This window comes from Pseudozyma flocculosa, assembly GCF_000417875.1.
Source record: "Pseudozyma flocculosa PF-1 unplaced genomic scaffold scaffold00005, whole genome shotgun sequence".
In the NCBI taxonomy this organism is placed as follows: Eukaryota; Fungi; Basidiomycota; class Ustilaginomycetes; order Ustilaginales; family Ustilaginaceae; genus Pseudozyma; species Pseudozyma flocculosa.
The window spans coordinates 837,328-851,645 of record NW_006920873.1 but is presented as its reverse complement, the minus strand read 5'-3'; the positions used below and the strand labels follow the sequence as shown (position 1 = coordinate 851,645).

Below are 14,318 nucleotides of genomic sequence, written 5' to 3'. Positions count from 1 at the left end.
CGACGGGGTCGGCGGTGCGGAGGCGCTGGAGCAGCATCGACACGGTCAGCGCCGTGATGTCCGGCTTGCCCACCTCGAGCGCCAGCCGGGCCAGCACGGTGATGGTGCTGAGGTTGATCAGCCGCTTCTGATCCTCGGTGCGCACGTTCATGATCGTCTGCGAGCCCGAGTGCTGCATGCCGGGGATGTGGTCGCGCGTGGTGATGGCGCGCGACGCGCCACTGCGTACCGACATGCCGCTGCTGGCGAGGCCGCCGAGGCCGAGGTGGCCGCCGGCACCGCCTCCCGCAGAGTCCTTGCTGATGTAGTTGAGCAGGTTGTACATCGTCGAGACGACCAGGTCGTCGCCCGGCGCGATGGTGACGCAGCTGGCGAGGCAGCGCGCGGCCGAGAGCAGCACGGGCGACAGCGTGCCGTTGGGGCCGGACTCGAAGACGGCGAGGGGCGACGTGACAAAGTGGCGCAGCACGCGCGTCATGGGCATGGCGACGGCCGGCTGGTTGCGGACCAGCAGGCCGACGCTCTGCAGCGCCGCCGTCTGGACCGTGGGGTCGATGATCGGCGTCGACTCGCTCAGCAGGTTGCGGATGCGAACAAACGTCGACGCATCGACGGCGGTGCCAGAGTCGAGGTGCAGGCAGACCGAGCAGAGCGTCGACAGCTTGAGCGCCTCGCCCAGGATGTCGGCCGTGTACAGGTCGGCCAGCGTGCCGTCGAGCTCGTAGCCGGCGCTCTCGACGAAGCGCTGCGTGCTGTGAAACGTGCGGTTGCTGGCCTGGATCGTCGAGTGGACCGCAGCGTCGACGTCGAGCGCCGTCGGGAGCAGCGACGAGATCGCCGGTGCCCCGTTCGAGGCGGCCGACGGAGCGGTGCTCTGGTCGTGGCCAAACGCGGCAGAGCCGTTGGTGCTGCTGCTTCCGAGCAGCGGGATGGCCGAGAGGACGGCCGACGCCAGCCCGCCCTGCTCGCCCGGCTGAGCGCTGGTCGGCGGAGCAGAGGCAGGGACGGACGAGGCCGCCGGGGCGATGGCAGGCGTGGCGTCCTTGCCGTCGGCCTCTGACGACGACGCCGGACTGACCACGGCGTAGCGCAGAAGCGACTTCCACGCCTCGGCCGCAGCCTTGTCGCCGCCGAGGTGGCCGTGGTGACGCTGGTGCTTGAGCAGGGCGGGGTCGAGGTCGAAGCGGTCGGCCTGGGCGCCGCGTGCGGCGTGCGGCTCGTTGGCGCGAGGGCGGGCATCGACGGCCAGCGCCTGGGCGAGGACCGAAGTGAGGATCTCGAGCGCCGCGTGGACGGCGTAGTGGCCCGAAACGGGGCTGCCGATGCGTCGGTAGTGGGCGAGCATCGAGAGGCGGTAGGCACGCTGGTCCTCGTCACTGTCGCCGTCGGCATAGGTGAAGCCCCCGTCCTGCTCGACGAGGCCGGGAACGTCATCGCCATCGACGTCGTCCTCGTTGCCGGAGAAGAAGGTGTCGACGCTGCCCTCGGAACGGTCGTCGCCGAGGGCGTCCTTGGGCCGCACGGTGGGCTGCTTGGGCACGCGGCGGGTGGAGCGGATGGCGTGGGCGCGGGCAAGCTGCTGCTCGGGCAGCACCAGGAGGATCTCGTCGAGGCGGCGAGCGGCCTGGACGGAGCGGATGAGCGGAGCCAGGGTGGTGGCGAGGCGGGCGAACTCGCTGCGGCTCCAGGGAAAGCGGACGTTGGCGAGAGCGCGGTAGAGGCCGTTGAAGAGCGGCACCAGCCTGCACGCAGCGGTGTGGGCGTCGCCCGAGGTGGCGGTGAGGCCGGCAGTGAGCCGGTCTGCAAAGACCAGGACGGCATCGAAACAGCGGCGGCGGTGGTGCTGGGCGTTCTGGGCGACGCGGAGGAAGCTGGCGACGAGGGCATGGGCGAGCTGGTCGGCGAGGGGCCACTCGGACCATGCCATGTCCTGGTCAAAGTCGGTGAGGGTGAGGTCGCGCAGCAGCGACTCGAGCTGGTCGAGGACGGGGACGAGATGCTCGTCGTTTGCGTGCGCCGGCTGGGCGGTCGAGATCGACGAGGCAAAGAGAGCCAGGCTGATCTGGGTGCGGGCCGCGGCCGTCGAGAGGTGGCGGAGCGACGACGTCTTGACCCTGGACGAGGTGGCTGCGGCGCCGGCGCCTAGTCCAAAGAGGCTGCGGACATGGGCGCTGCCTGCAGGGATGCGGTCGATGTCCGAGGCGAGGTTGACGGCGAGGTCATCGAGGATGAGCTGGTGGGTGGGCAGATCGAGGCTGTCCATCCTGGAGATAGGCCGGCCGGCGGTCGCTCGTCGTGGAGAGGCGAGGTGCTAGCAGCGAGGAGCGAAGGTGTTTCAGCAATGGGAAGGGGTTGGCAGTGATGGTGGTGGTGGTGGTAGATTTGGTGGTGGTGGTGGTGGTGGTGGTGGTGAGGGGAGGGATGACGAGGATGGAGACCGTTGGTTGGTCCCGAGAAGATCGTGGGGCAGCGCGCTGGGCCTGGATGCGGGGAAGGCGACTGGCCGCCGGCTGGCTGGCATGGCGGGTGAGGTCACTTCACCTGCCCTCAATCCGCCGCCGTGCTGCTGGCCTCCTGGCTGTGGGGAGCCACCGCCTCGTGAAAAAGGCGCGGCCCTCGGTGGCCCAAACGCAGGCAGGCAAGGCAGGAGCAGGCGAGGCGGGCCAAGCAGCGGCGCGGGCCCGAGGTCGAGGAGCCGCGCTTCGGTCCTCGACGCAGCGCTGGCCTGCCTGCCCTGCCCCGCCCTGCCCTGCCCTGCCCTGCCCTGCCCTGCCCTGCCCCGCCGGCCGCCTGTCCACTCGCCGCGCCTTCTCGCCGCTCGGTGCAGCCAGAATCCTTCACTCGGCCAGACCGGGCAGGCGAAAGCTGGCACGTCTGAGCGACGCCAGCGATGCGCGGCCACGGACGCCTTCACAAATCACAGCCTCGCAATCGGTCGGCGGCGGCGGCGAGGTGCAGCGTGCGCGACCGGTGCGGTTCAGGGCTTGGGCGTGCCGTCGTTGTATCGTGGGCGGGCTCTATCTACAGTGGGGGTGGAGCCATGCCGGCCCCGGGCCGCTGTCTCCGCACGGTCAAGCAGGGCCCGAGGCGGAGCGAGCGGGAGGGGCGAGGGGAATCGCAGCGATGTCGCAGGCGAGGGAGACGTCGCCGAGCTCAGCTCAGCACTTGCACGACGAGCCGTCCTCCATAGTCGTCTGGGTTGGAGGCGCGGTCACGTCGATGTCTGAACGAGGGCACAGCGCCAGACAAGGGCAGAGCAGGCAGAGTAGGGTTGAGGCGTCAGCGCGCGATCATCGCATCTGGTAGCTGCTTCGGCCCACTCACTCTTGTTCGGGTTGGCGGCACCGCCATTGGCCGCGTCGGCGTCCTTGTCCATGCCCGGCAGCGCCTGGGCAATCTTCTTGAACAGCACCTTGACATTGTGGCCCGCCTTGGCCGACGTCTCGATAAACATGACGTTGAACTCTTGCGCCTTCTTCTCCGCCTCCTCGGTCGTCACTTGTCTGCGTGGGGGTGGGGAGGCCAAGGTGCGAGCAGGACACAGAAGATGGAAGGGAAAGATGCGAAGGCAAGGACAAGGACGGTCAGACCGCGTCAAAGGGGGCCAAGCTGGAACCCCGTCTGCCAGCTACGTGGGCCGCTCTCGAACCCACCTCTTGTCGCTCAGGTCAGTCTTGTTGCCGACGAGGACGATGATGACGTCGTTGCCGCGCTCGGCCCGCACGTCGTCGACCCACTTTGACGTGTTCTGAAACGATGCGCGGTCTGGCAGGCGCAGGCGAGAGAAAGAGCGGGGCGAGCAGGGTATTGGGGACGGGACAAGCAGCAAGGTCGAGGGCGACGGACGGGGGGAGCAAGGAAGGGGAGGAACAGATCCAGGCGAAGAGGTTCGATGCGTCAGTGTCCCTGCGCGCTCGAGACGGCGGCAGCAGCGACACTCACTGGTAATGTCGTAGACGACGACGGCGACCGACGAGTCGCGGATGTACGAGGGGATAAGGGAGCGGAAGCGCTCCTGGCCCGCCGTGTCCCAGAGCTGCAACCGCACCGTCCTGTCCTCGAGGTACATGGTCTTTGAAAGGAAGTCGATGCCGATGGTGGCCTGGTAGGTGTTGTCAAAGGTATCGTACATGAACCGCGTGATGAGCGAAGTCTTGCCGACGCTCTGCTCGCCGAGGAAGACGAGCTGCGCGGTCGGTTGGTCGATGGCCGGAACGTCAGGCGGGAGAGTGGGAGAGACGTCAGTTCGGCTTCGCTTTGAACGGCGACCGGAGAGTCGCCAGTAGAGCGCGCGCGCCATGCTGCTTCGGTCAGACCGGCAGGGGACCCGCGGATGCACACCTTGAACTTGCGAAGGGGCTGGCCGAATTCGGCTGTGGTGGCGCCTGCTGGGTTCGACATGGCGATGGCGATAGAGGGGTGTGTGTGGACTGGTCGGGACGGAGAGATCGCTGACCGCAGGGTATCGGGAGGAGTGAGGGTGTCGGTGTTTGGTGCGCAGACGAGGTAAAGGGCAGGTGGCCAGCGAAGTCGTCTTGGCCGGCGCGAAAGAAAGGAAAAGGCACGGCGAGGCTGCGGAAAGCGCGCGGGGCGGCGGTCGAGCGAGGGCAGTGACTGGAAGACGGTTGTCGGGGTCGGAGCTGGCAGCTACTGAAAACTGCTCGTAAGGCACGGCAGGGTCTGTGCTTGGGTTGCAGCTGTATGCAAAGGCAGGCGAGCAAGCTAGGTCCAGGCTAGCTCGAAGGGTGTCGCCGAGGTCCGGGCGGCAGAAGAAGGTGGGGCAGGTCGGCGGCGGTGAGGGCAAGCGGTCGGATGAATTGTCAGAGAAAGACGAGGAAGGCAGCTGCGTGGTGCTTGGAGGTGACGATGGTGATGGCGCTGGCGGCGGTGGTGGTCGCGAGTTGAGTTTGAGGCCGTCGACGATCTTCTGGTTGGGAGTGGTGAGGGAGCGAGGGAGCAGCCTCGGGCCGGGCCCAGGTCGCCTGGCTCCGTCTGGCCTGGGCCTGACGCTCTACTCTTGCCCTGGTCGAGCTAGGCTGGGCTGGCCTCTAGGCGGGGCGAGCGGGGCGCGTGGCAGCCAGCAGCAGCAGCAGCAGCAGCAGCAGCAGCAGCAGGGACGAGGGTCGAGCGCAGAAGCAGCTGCGCGGGCCTGGCCTCAGCTGGCCTGGCCTGGCCCCGGCCCCCCCTGAATTTGCGCTGGCGGCGGTGGGCGCCAGGCCGAGTTCCGGCAGCCTGCTGGCCAAGCCCAAGGCACCGAGCAGCACAGGCCATCCCTGTTTGGCCCCCGGCTTTCTTCCGGCCTCGACCCCGACCCCGTCCTCGTCCTCGTCCTCGTTCTCGTCCTCGTCCTCGTCCTCCTCGCCCTTGGGCAGCCAGTCGAAGCATGTCGTCGGCAGCAACAGCAACACCACCAGCGGCGAAAGCGACGGCGGCGACAATGGCGTCCATGCCCAGCGACCCTTCCTCGTCGTCGTCTTCGTCGTCGTCGACGGCGCTCCCCTCGACCCACCCCATCAGCCGCCGCATCAGGTCCATCCTCGTCCAGCCCACCCAGAACGAGGCCAACCTGCGACACGCCCTCGATACCCTGGCGCACCTCTACCCGGCCCGCCCCTCTGCTGCGTCCCCGGCCGACATCGATGCCGCCGTCGCTGGTCCTTCAAAGCACCCGCGTCCCGCCCCCGTCGACACCGCTCGCGCGCGGCGCAACGTCGAGCGCGATGCCCGCAAACGCATCCTCGGCGCCACCGACGACCTCATCGCCCTCCTCGGCACCGTCGACGACGCCCTCACCCACCTCGGCCACGACGTCGACCGCATGCACGCCAGCTGCGACGACGTCGAGTCCCGCCTCCGTTCCGCCGCCATCTCCAGCCGCTACCTCGTCGAGCACGCAGAGGGCCTCGAGCGACAGCGCCAAGCCACCCAGCTCCACCGCCACCTCTCGTCGCGCTTCCTCGACCGCTTCACCTTGTCCTCCGAGGAGCGCGACGCCATCCACTCGCGCCAGGTCCGCGTCGGCTCGCGCCTCTTTGCCGCCATCGACCACCTCGACCGCATCCGCGCAGACTGCCGCATCCTCCTCGAGGGCTCCGACCCCAACGGCGTCGGCGGCGGCACCCGCGCCGCCACCGACATCATGGCCGCCACCGCTCAGGACCTCGAGCTGGCCTACCAGAAGATCTTCAAGTGGTGCTCGTTCGAGTTCCGCCAGCCCGTCAAGGAGGGCCTCGAGGTGTCGCGCCACCTCCGCGAGGCCGTCCAGCGCCTGATGCGCGCCCGCCCCGACCTCCTCCGCCAGGCCCTCTCGACGCTCGTCGCCACGCGCTCCTCGATCCTGACAAACGCCTTTGTCGCCGCCCTCACCGTCGGCGGGTCCGCGCCCACCTACCTGCCGCGGCCCATTGAGCTCCACGCCCACGACCCGCTCCGCTACGTCGGCGACATGCTCGCCTGGATCCACCAGACGCTGGCCAGCGAGCGCGAGTTCCTCACGGCCCTCTTTGGCGAAAAGGAGGGAGAGGGCGGCAGGCGCATCGGTCAGCGGCGGCGCGGCCTCGAGGGCAGCGTCGACCTCTCGGCGTCGCTGAGCGGCGGTGCGGGTGATGCGGCCGCCATGGGACCGGGCGAGGCGCTGGTGCGCGAGGTGCTCAACCGCAACCTCGAGGGGTGCTGTCGGCCGCTCAAGGTGCGTAGTCGGGCCGCGGCGGCAGTCGGAGAGGAGAGGAGAGGAGGAGAGAGGAGAGGACGCCACCCGCGCACTGACCCAAGTTGACTCTACCTTTCCTGTCTGTCGCGTCCCGCGTTCGCCCCCCGCCTCTTCAGATCCGAGTGCAGCAGACGGTGCGGTCGCAAGAGGGCAGCGTGACGACCTACCGCCTGGCCCACCTGGTGCACTTTTACCGGCAGACGATGGAAAAGACGATCGGCACAAAGGCGGTGCTGAGCCAGACGCTCGCCGAGTGAGTGCCGTGCCGTGCAGTGGGCGTGGCGTGTGTCCTGCCAGGGTGTCGCTTCGAGAGGGATCCATCGACGCTCAAACTCACCTGTCCACCTCTGCCGATTGATGCGCCCGCCGCGCCAACTCAGGATCTCGACGACGTCGCTCTCGGCCTTTTACGTGACGCTGGATCGCCAAGCCGCCGGTCTATCCCGGTTCGACGAGGCGCCCGACGCCGCGCTGTCGGCGCCGCCGCCGCTGGTGGGCGTATCGGCGACGCTCAAGGAGCTGCTGGCAGAGTACCAGCGTTCCCTTGCCGACGTCGACGTTTCGCTTGCCACGACGACGACGACGACCTCGCATGGAGGGCAGGGGGCCGAGCGCGGGCTGGACGAGTTTGATACGATCCTCGAGAAACTCGTCGATCCCATGCTCGACCTGTGCAGGCGCATGGCCAGACACCTCTCCAGGCCAACCCCGGCGACGGCGACGGCGGCGGCGGCGAAGGCGGATGCTGCTGCTCCTGTCGCTGCAGAACGACGAGGAGAAACGGGGAGCGAGACGTGGGAATCGGCCGTGTTTCTCGAAAACTGCTACGCCTTCATCCTCGTGAGTTCCGTCCGCCGGTGACCTCGTCGTCTTGATCCTGCGTGGGTGCATACGTTGGAGGGAGGGATCGCTGATACGCGTGCTCGCCTCTATCTGCCCTCTGCGTGTGTGTGCGGCCGCCCCGGTAGGATCTGCTGAGACCGTACGGCTTCACAAAGGCCAAGGTCGAAGAGATCCAAGACGAAATGAGGGGCAGGAGAGAGGTCCTCGTCGATCTACACGTACGTCGCCACCATCACCGCTCGCGCTGCTGAGACCCACAAGAGGGATGCGAGGACGGTAGACTCACCTTACCACCCCCCCCCCCCCACCCCCTCCCTCTCCTTCTACCTCTCTCCCTCCTGCCCCGGTGGGGCCGGGATACAACAGCACGCGATGCTATTGCAACGAAGCGGACTAGCCCCGCTCCTCTCTACACTACACGATCCGACCATCTCGCCACCGCTCTCGCACCACCCAGAGACGACGCCGACGAGGGTATCCGCGTACCTGGGTACGTTTAACGAGTTCCTCGCGTCGCCCGAGGTCATTTCGCCCTCGTCGCACCTGGCGCGCCTCGACGCGCCCACGACGCGCGCGCACGTGCACACGGCGGTGCTGTCGCGGCTGACGGACGAGTACGGAGAGGTGGTCGATGCGCTCAAGGACCCGCGTAACCGCTTCGAGTGGAAGGAGACCCTCGTCCGTCGATCCAAGGACGACGTGGCCCTCTTGCTCGGTCTCCAGTCGTCGTAATTTGCCCTTGCCCTCCTTTCGAGTGGGGAGCCGCCTTGTAGGGCGCTCCGATCAGGATCGGGATCAGGGTCAGGAGAGGAGGAGCAGCGGGAATGACGTGGATGTAATGCCGAGATCGCGCGATACCTTGCCGACGTTGGCGTCGCTCGACTTGGGCGCGCCCACCGGTGCAGCCTCGTCGCGCAGCATGGCGTGCAATGCCATGGCCTCTACCTCGGTCGCCCGACCGCCAAGCATCGACCGGAGCGACGAGGATGTCGACGACGGCGATTGCGGTGTCGCTGCCGTCTTTGCCGACTTGGTCGAGGCGGCGGAAAAGAAGCTCGAGATGGCGACGGGCTCGTGGGTCCACTTGACCTTGTAGCCGCGCGTCCCCGTCGCCGGTATCCGGGTGCCCCAGCGCGAAAAGGAAGGCAGCGGCGTCGCCGACGACAGCGCGGCCGGCTTGTCGTCGGGCGGCGTCTGCCCGGCGTCGCCGTCTGCGTCTCCGCCGGCGGACAGGTCGATGCCCTTGGAGCGCGACGAGGATCTCGTCATGGCCTTGCGCTTCGTCCCCCGGCTCGCGCCCGCCGACGACGCCGACGACGCCGAGGCCGAGGGGAGCCGTACCTTTTCGTCGAGCATCGTCTTGGCCGTCGCCCAGCTGAAGCGCACGATGCCCGGCCAGCCAAACACTGGATCCAGGGCGGCCTTGAGGTAGGAGACGGTGTTGGGGTCCGAGGGGTAGCCCGATCCGGGAGGCGGGAACGGAGGCGCTGCCGTCGCCGCCGCAGAGGAAGCCGTCGCGCTGCCGTCCTCTTGCCGCTCCTCGCCGTTGGTCCTGTCGGCGAGCACCGTGTCGTCGCCCTTGCGCCCCTGCCCCTGACCCTGCCCCTGCCACTGCGATGCTCCAGCGTGCCCGCCGCCCGGCACGGCCTCTGCGTACCTCCACTCGTCGATGCACCGATCGCGCGTGACCTTGGCCGCAATCGACGCGGCACCGACGATGGGGTAGATGGCGTCGGCCTTGCTGGTGACGGTCCACTTGATGTGCGGGTGGCGTGGGAAGTTGGACGAGAGGAGGCGCGAGTAGGACGTGGGGTCGCCGACGGTGTCGACGTAGATCTCGGTCACGTCGACGCCGCTCTCGAGGACGCCGGCGATGAGGGCGACGGTGGCCTGCGACGACTGGGCGTTGAGGTTGACGGGCCGCCGCCGCAGCATGCCCGACGAGATGTCCTGCGGCGACATGACCCGCACCGCCCACCCGAGATGGGTGTTTGTGTCGATGAGCGCAGAGAGGAGCGTCGAGCGCTTTTCGGCGGTCAAAGCCTTGGAGTCTGTCGAGCGTCGGCGTCGGTGTCGGCGTCGGCGTCGAGGGCGAAACGGGACGGGACGGGAGGCAGTTAGAGTGCCGGATTGGCAAGGAGTTCTCCACGTCAGCCAGAAGCGACCGAGGCATCAAGAAGGGGCCGAACAGGGCAGCCCCGTCGCCACCCACCTGCGAAGCCAATCTGCTTGAGCTCGTCCTGGTATTCGAGGGGACAGTATGCAATGCCGTAGACGAGGGGACCCAGGACGGGTCCTCTGCCCGCCTCGTCTACGCCGAGCACGCAGGGCACTTTGGTGCTGCCGGTGGCCACGGTGCGGGAGCACTCGGAGGGGATCGGGGATGCATACGTGTAGGAAGCGACGATGGGTTCCTTGGGGTCCGAGGGGATGGGCGGGGGTGGCGAGGGCAGGCCGTCGTCGTCGCCGTTGTTGGTTCCATCGTCGCGGTCCAGGGCTGGATCCTGCTGCGACTGCGACTCGGTCTGGGAACGAGAAGATCGGGTGCGCTTGATGCGGGGCATGGTGGCTGTCGAAGTGCGGGTGGAATCGTCGGGAGTGAGGGTCGGGTGAAGGGACAGGTGAGGGGCCAGCGGCAGGGCGAGAATGAAGTGTTGGTCTGGCCCTGGCAGGCCGGCAGTCTGGCAGGTGCAGCGATGCGCGTCGGCTTCCGGCCCTTTTTTCGCGTCGCGTGGCCGGCTCGGCCTATGCCAGGCCTGCCTGCAGCTGGCCTTCTCCTTGCCAGGCGTCACTCTGCCTGGCGTTCCCCGCCATATGGCGGCGCAGGCTGCGACCGTCGTCAACTCCTCCGAGTCTGGCTCCTTCATCACAGCTTGCGCGGACCATGCGCCAGATGTACCACAGTGTCGCGTGTTGCTGGCAGGGGGCAAGATCCTCTCGCGACGCCAAGGGAGCAGGCGGCCAGGCAAGCACATGCTGGCTGGAAGCAACGAATAAATTAACAGTCCGGGGAAAGGGGCAGCTCACGACAGCAGACGACAAAAGAGGCGGGCGTGGGGCGACGCATGTGCCACCCTGCTGGCTACACGGCGCGCGAGAAAAAGGGCAAAGGGGGCGAGAGGGCCGGCTCTACGAGTCAAAGGGGCGGATGACGACCTTGACGCCGCTGACGCCCTGCTTGTTCTTTGCGAGGGCGTCTTCGATGTGCTCGAGGCCGCCGGGGACGACGGTGGCGCGGTTGGCGCGGAACTTGCCCGTGGCCAGGTAGCCCTGCTCGCCGCCGAGGTTCTTCATCAGCGGCTCCGAGAGGTAGCGGAGCGCAGGGCTGGAGCCGAGGCCCATGATGGGGCGGAACTCGACCTTCTTTTCCTTGCCGGCCTTGACGTTGTCCTGGTCGGGCTGGAGGACGAGGACGACGTTGCCGCCGCCGACGGGGGCGAGGATGTCGATGGCGAGCGCCTGGGTCTCCTTTGCCGAGATGCCGTCGTAGACGACGTCGAGCTTGGCCGAGCCGGCGGCCTTGACAAAGTCGTCTGCGGTGGCCGTGGAGCGGTCGAGGACGTCGGTGGCGCCGAGCTGCTTGAGGTGGTCAAAGTGGGAGGCGCTCGAGTTGGTGATGATGCGCTCGAAGCCCGAGAGGCGGGCGAGCTGGATGGCGTACTGGCCCACCGACGAGGAGCCGCCGAGGACGACGATGGCCTTGCCCTTGCCGACCTGGTCGCCGCCCTGGTCCCAGGGCGCCTTTGGGAGAGCGTGTCCGGACTTGTCGTAGAGGCCGACGAGGGCGGCGACGGTGGCGAGCGAGATGCCGGCGGCCTCGTCGTCGGTGACGTTGTTCGGGGTGAGGCCGACGAGGGCGGCGGGGAGGACGGTGTACTGCTGGAAGGTCGACGAGGCGTTGTTGCCGAGGATGCCCTGGTAGAAGACGCGGTCGCCCTCCTTTACATTGTTGACGGCGCTGCCGACGGCGGCAATCTCACCGGCGGCGTCGGAGCCCAGGACGGCGGGGTAGTCGGAGATGAAGAGCTTGTAGTCGCGGGCCTTCCAGTCGACGGGGTTGATGGCGGTGGCCGTGTTCCGGATGAGGACCTCGTCGTCCTTGAGCTGGGGCGGGGAGCGGTCGACGACCTTGTGCTGGGCGCCGGGCTCGGGGACGACGGCGGCCTTGAACGACGTGGGGGCGGGCATGGTGTGCGGGCGGTGGCGTGGGGGGAAAAGGACAAGGGAGTTGGCAGTGGGCAGTACGGATGGGGATAGGGATGGATTCGGGTCGGGAGGTGGTTGAGTGGATGGGCACCGAGACGGGCAGTCCGGCCTTGGTTAAGTAGGTCGGTCGAGCTCGAGGACGAGGGCAGCCGTCGTTGCAGGCGGGGCCGGGCCCAAGAGAAGCCTCCGGAAGCTTTCCAGTAGTAGTCTGGCGGGCGGGCTGGTGATTCCCACAGGCCCGCGCACGACGCCCGCTTCAGGCATGGGCCTGGCCTGCCTCCTCCTTGACTTCTATGCTGGCCCGCCGGGGTTTAGACAAGGCTTGAGTCGCGATATGCATGGCCAAAGGCGCCTGCCTCTCTTCTACCTCCACCTGCTGGTCGGGCGGCCCGTCGGTCCACCTTCGGGCGCTCCGGTTGCCGGTCCACGGGCCGCAGGCAGCGCGGGCGTGGGCCTGCTTGCAAATGCGGAACACGGGCGGGCAGGGCAGGTGGCAGGTGAGGGTGACACGCCTCGACCTGGCGACCTTTTCCTCGGAAGCCGGTACTTCGGGCTCTTTTTTTCCTGACCAGGCGCAGCGGCTCAGGCCGAGGAAATTCTCTTTGCGCCGCCGCCGCCGCCCGGTCGGTCGGGTCGCCTGTGCCACGCCCACCACCACCACCAACACCACCCTCGAGCCGCCGACAGCTGCTCCACCGGATCGCCTTGACCACACCGGAGGCAGTGTCCACCAACGCCACCGTCACCGCCACCGCCACCGCCAAACACCACCCTCACCTCGTCGTCGATACCCGGAACATGGCGCCCGCATCTCCCGCCGCGGCCGCCACTGGCCAGGCAAACGACGACAGCACAGGCGACCGACAACCCTCGACCACCGTCCCAGACCCGCAGTCGGACGTCTCGGGCTTCCTCCTCTCGCTCCAGTCGGCCCTACAGCCTCTGACCCAGAGCGCAGCCCTCCTGCCAAACCACGCAGACATCGCCTTCCACAAGTCCATCGACCGCAAGCTCGCCCCCAGGCTCGATCAAGAGGCCGACCGCATCCTCGACTCCATCTCGGCCATCTCGTCCTGGATCGCAAGCCACCCGCAGGCTCCAAAGCCCCCTCGCTTCCTCGACAACAGACCATCTGCATCCTCCTCCTCGTCGTCGTCTTCGTCGTCGTCGTCTTCGTCGGCTGCTTTCCGGTCCAAGGCCGCCTTCCGCTTCCAGCCCGACCAGCTCGCCGCAGAGGGCTTCCCGCGCGCCATTGGCGACCTCGTCGACCACCTCCTCGAAAACGCAGACACCTGCCTCGACGAGTACACGGGCAAGGTGGCACCGCGCACCTCCAAGCACAGCAACATCGCCTCGTCGTCGGCAGCCGCCTCTCGCTTCACCATCGGCGCCCTGCCAAAGTCCGGGCCCCTCCCCTCCAAGATCCTAAACGCCCCCATCGTGCCGCCCCAGCGCTCCTTTTCCACCCGCCCCGACAACCGCGCCGGCGTGCCCTGGAGCCGACCGCTCAAGCTGGGCAAGCCCCACGCCCAGGTGCCCCTCGGATGGACGCCGCCCGCCGAAGACGGCGGCGAGCAGCGCGTCCGCGGCGGCATCCGCCGCGGCATGTACTGCGCCGAGGGCGACCCGCTCGACAACCCCTACCACTACGAGATCATGCGCGCCTCGCCCCCGGACTTTGTCTACCACAAGCCCGAGTCGGTCACGCCGCCGCCGCCCCTCAACCCAGACGACCCGGCCCAGTCGACGCCCGAGAGCCCCTACGTCTGGGTCGACACGGCCGACAAGCTGCAGGCGCTCCTCGACCACCTCGTCGAGGACCGCGTGCGCGAGATTGCCATCGACCTCGAGCACCACAACTACCGCACCTACCAGGGCATCGTCTGCCTGATGCAGCTCAGCACCCGCTGGGGCGACTGGATCGTCGACACCCTCTCCAACGAGATCCGCGAGCACTCCGAGACCCTCAACCGCGCCTTTGCCGACCCGCGCAAGGTCAAGGTGCTCCACGGCGCCAACCACGACGTCCTCTGGCTGCAGCGCGACCTCGGCCTCTACCTCGTCAACCTCTTTGACACCTACCACGCCACCAACATCCTCAACTTTGCCGGCCACGGCCTCGCCTACCTCATGCAGCGCTACTGCAACTTTGACGCCGACAAGCGCTACCAGCTCGCCGACTGGCGCATCCGCCCGCTGCCCCGCGAGATGCTCTACTACGCCCGCTCCGACACCCACTCGCTCCTCTACATCTACGACTCGCTGCGCGTCGAGATGCTCGAGTCGCCCCCGGGAGGCGGCGCCGGCACCAGCGGCGGGCCCGCCGCCATCCGCGAGGTGTTTGAGCTGAGCAAGGCCGTCGCCACCGCCGTCTACGCAAAGGAGGACTGGGACGAGGAGGGCGAGGGCCGCGACGGCTGGCGCGCCCTGTGGCGCAAGTGGGGCCGCGAGGCCGCCGAGGGCAGCGAGAACCGGCGCCGCCCCGAGGACATGCACAAGGAGGAGCGCCTCGTCCGCCGCCTCCACCAGTGGCGCGACCAGGTGGCCCGGGACGAGGACG

General features: G+C 68.1%; 6 protein-coding genes across 6 annotated transcripts in view; 2 read left to right on the top strand and 4 right to left on the bottom strand.

Annotated features, from left to right (window-relative positions):
• PFL1_02097 (uncharacterized protein) overlaps positions 1 to 2,263 on the bottom strand; it is a gene marked incomplete at both ends in the record, with an annotated part of 6,858 nt that extends 4,595 nt beyond the window's left edge. The window contains one exon of the mRNA XM_007879608.1: positions 1 to 2,263. This exon is cut by the window's left edge and continues 2,315 nt beyond it. Within this exon, the coding sequence (XP_007877799.1) occupies positions 1 to 2,263 (2,263 nt within the window).
• An 895-nt stretch (positions 2,264 to 3,158) lies between these two features.
• PFL1_02096 (uncharacterized protein) lies at positions 3,159 to 4,401 on the bottom strand (the record flags this gene model as incomplete). The annotated part of the gene is made up of 5 exons (XM_007879607.1): positions 3,159 to 3,223; positions 3,325 to 3,503; positions 3,654 to 3,765; positions 3,943 to 4,186; positions 4,342 to 4,401. The coding sequence occupies 5 exons, from the start codon at positions 4,399 to 4,401 to the stop codon at positions 3,159 to 3,161; spliced, it is 660 nt and encodes a 219-aa protein (XP_007877798.1).
• Positions 4,402 to 5,383: 982 nt separating this feature from the next.
• Positions 5,384 to 8,284, top strand: PFL1_02095 (uncharacterized protein; the record flags this gene model as incomplete). The annotated part of the gene is made up of 5 exons (XM_007879606.1): positions 5,384 to 6,688; positions 6,826 to 6,962; positions 7,090 to 7,549; positions 7,678 to 7,770; positions 7,919 to 8,284. 5 exons carry the CDS (start codon positions 5,384 to 5,386, stop codon positions 8,282 to 8,284), a joined length of 2,361 nt encoding a protein of 786 aa, XP_007877797.1.
• Positions 8,285 to 8,353: 69 nt separating this feature from the next.
• On the bottom strand, positions 8,354 to 10,116 carry PFL1_02094 (uncharacterized protein; the record flags this gene model as incomplete). Its single annotated transcript, XM_007879605.1, has 2 exons — positions 8,354 to 9,603; positions 9,765 to 10,116. The coding sequence occupies 2 exons, from the start codon at positions 10,114 to 10,116 to the stop codon at positions 8,354 to 8,356; spliced, it is 1,602 nt and encodes a 533-aa protein (XP_007877796.1).
• Positions 10,117 to 10,681: 565 nt separating this feature from the next.
• Positions 10,682 to 11,740, bottom strand: PFL1_02093 (uncharacterized protein; the record flags this gene model as incomplete). The annotated part of the gene is made up of 1 exon (XM_007879604.1): positions 10,682 to 11,740. The coding sequence occupies one exon, from the start codon at positions 11,738 to 11,740 to the stop codon at positions 10,682 to 10,684; it is 1,059 nt and encodes a 352-aa protein (XP_007877795.1).
• An 816-nt stretch (positions 11,741 to 12,556) lies between these two features.
• PFL1_02092 (uncharacterized protein) overlaps positions 12,557 to 14,318 on the top strand; it is a gene marked incomplete at both ends in the record, with an annotated part of 3,712 nt that continues 1,950 nt past the window's right edge. The window contains one exon of the mRNA XM_007879603.1: positions 12,557 to 14,299. Coding sequence (XP_007877794.1) covers positions 12,557 to 14,299 — 1,743 coding nt within the window. The remainder of the gene's footprint in view (positions 14,300 to 14,318) is intronic.